Below are 1369 nucleotides of genomic sequence, written 5' to 3'. Positions count from 1 at the left end.
ACATTAGGGTTATGCAGGATGGTGTTGAGCATGATGACAGAGAACGAAAGAACATAGCATGTGTCTGTGGAGAGAAGAAACTTGGATCGGTCAGTCATCTCTGCAGGTCCACAATGGCAAATTAAATGGAGAATGCATATAAAGATACTATATGAACAGTATTCAACTCTCTTTTTTTCTCATTTTAATTTTTTAGTAGTTGACTTCTAAATGATAAATTCTGAAAGCATAGAGTTTTATGCAAGATATAGGCCAGTTTTTAATGTCTCTGCATCTTTATGCATGACTCCATGCTGATAGAAATATATTAATGCTTTGGACATTTGCAGACTCTGTTTATGAATAAATAATCATTCCCTTGCGCTTTGTTTTAGCACAGTGTCTTTAGTCCTTTTCTGGGGTGGTGCATTTTATACAGTCTCTAACAGTGTGTGCCAACATCACTGCTATCATCCCTGTCGTTATAAAGCTCTGCCCTCAGAGGACCAGAATTTCTACAGATACTCAAAGTGTGCTGTAATTCAAGAGAGTCGGCCCAGCATGCAAACTATACAGTTTTAACGTTATATATCATCTTTAATGAACCGAAAAGAACGCATGTCACACCTCTGTTCATCAATTTGCACTGGCTACCAGTAGCTGCTCGAGACTTGTCATTTGCACTTATATATTGTTACTCTTTTGTTAGTTTTGACTGCTTTTATTGTCCTCATTTGTAAGTCGCTTTGGATAAAAGCGTCTGCTAAATGACTAAAATAAATAAATGATTTATTTTTGGGAATAAGGCTTTAAAGGGGTCATGAACTGCCTTTTATATTATTTTGTATGATTTTGTTCTGTTCTCTGAGGTCCACTTATAATGTTATAAAGATTTTGACATCAAAAAACATCGTAATTGAGAAGTAATAGGCTGTTTTCTGTCCTGTTTTGACCCCTCTCATCAGAACGCTCTGTTTGAATAGGTGTGGCGGATTGTAGAATCGGAAGTAAACGCCCACTGCTATGATTGGCTAACAGTTGTGTATGTTTGTCACAGCCTACATCCTTCATAGATGGATGCTGCTGATTTAGGTTAAAAACGGATAAATACTCAATACATATCAAACGATCTGTAATAACAGACAAAGCAATAGTGACGTCATAATAAAAACAGTTAATTACTGTCGGATCCAATATAGTCACACAGCATCGCCTTTTAGTTTCAATCTTTCTGAAAATCCTGCATCGAATTGTGCCTTGTTTGTAAACAAATTCGCGGCAAAATGAAGAGAACAAAGGACCAAGTTCTTACTGACGCGGTCTGGAACTTCATTATAAATAAAGTTCATCCACTCTTTCCTAATGTTGGGATCAGAAGGAAGGCAATGCA

The 1369-nt window shown here is 36.8% G+C and overlaps 1 protein-coding gene across 1 annotated transcript in view; it reads right to left on the bottom strand.

Annotated features, from left to right (window-relative positions):
- LOC107724684 (cytohesin-3-like) overlaps positions 1–1369 on the bottom strand; it is a 26815-nt gene that overhangs the window by 333 nt on the left and 25113 nt on the right. Inside the window, exon 8 of the mRNA XM_016533696.1 lies at positions 3–64. Coding sequence (XP_016389182.1) covers positions 3–64 — 62 coding nt within the window. The remainder of the gene's footprint in view (positions 1–2; positions 65–1369) is intronic.

This window comes from Sinocyclocheilus rhinocerous, unplaced genomic scaffold, assembly GCF_001515625.1.
Source record: "Sinocyclocheilus rhinocerous isolate Xijiao unplaced genomic scaffold, SAMN03320098_v1.1 scaffold1026, whole genome shotgun sequence".
NCBI classification, from domain to species: domain Eukaryota; kingdom Metazoa; phylum Chordata; class Actinopteri; order Cypriniformes; family Cyprinidae; genus Sinocyclocheilus; species Sinocyclocheilus rhinocerous.
Note: the sequence above shows the minus strand (reverse complement) of the source record. Positions and strands in the feature narration are given on the sequence as shown.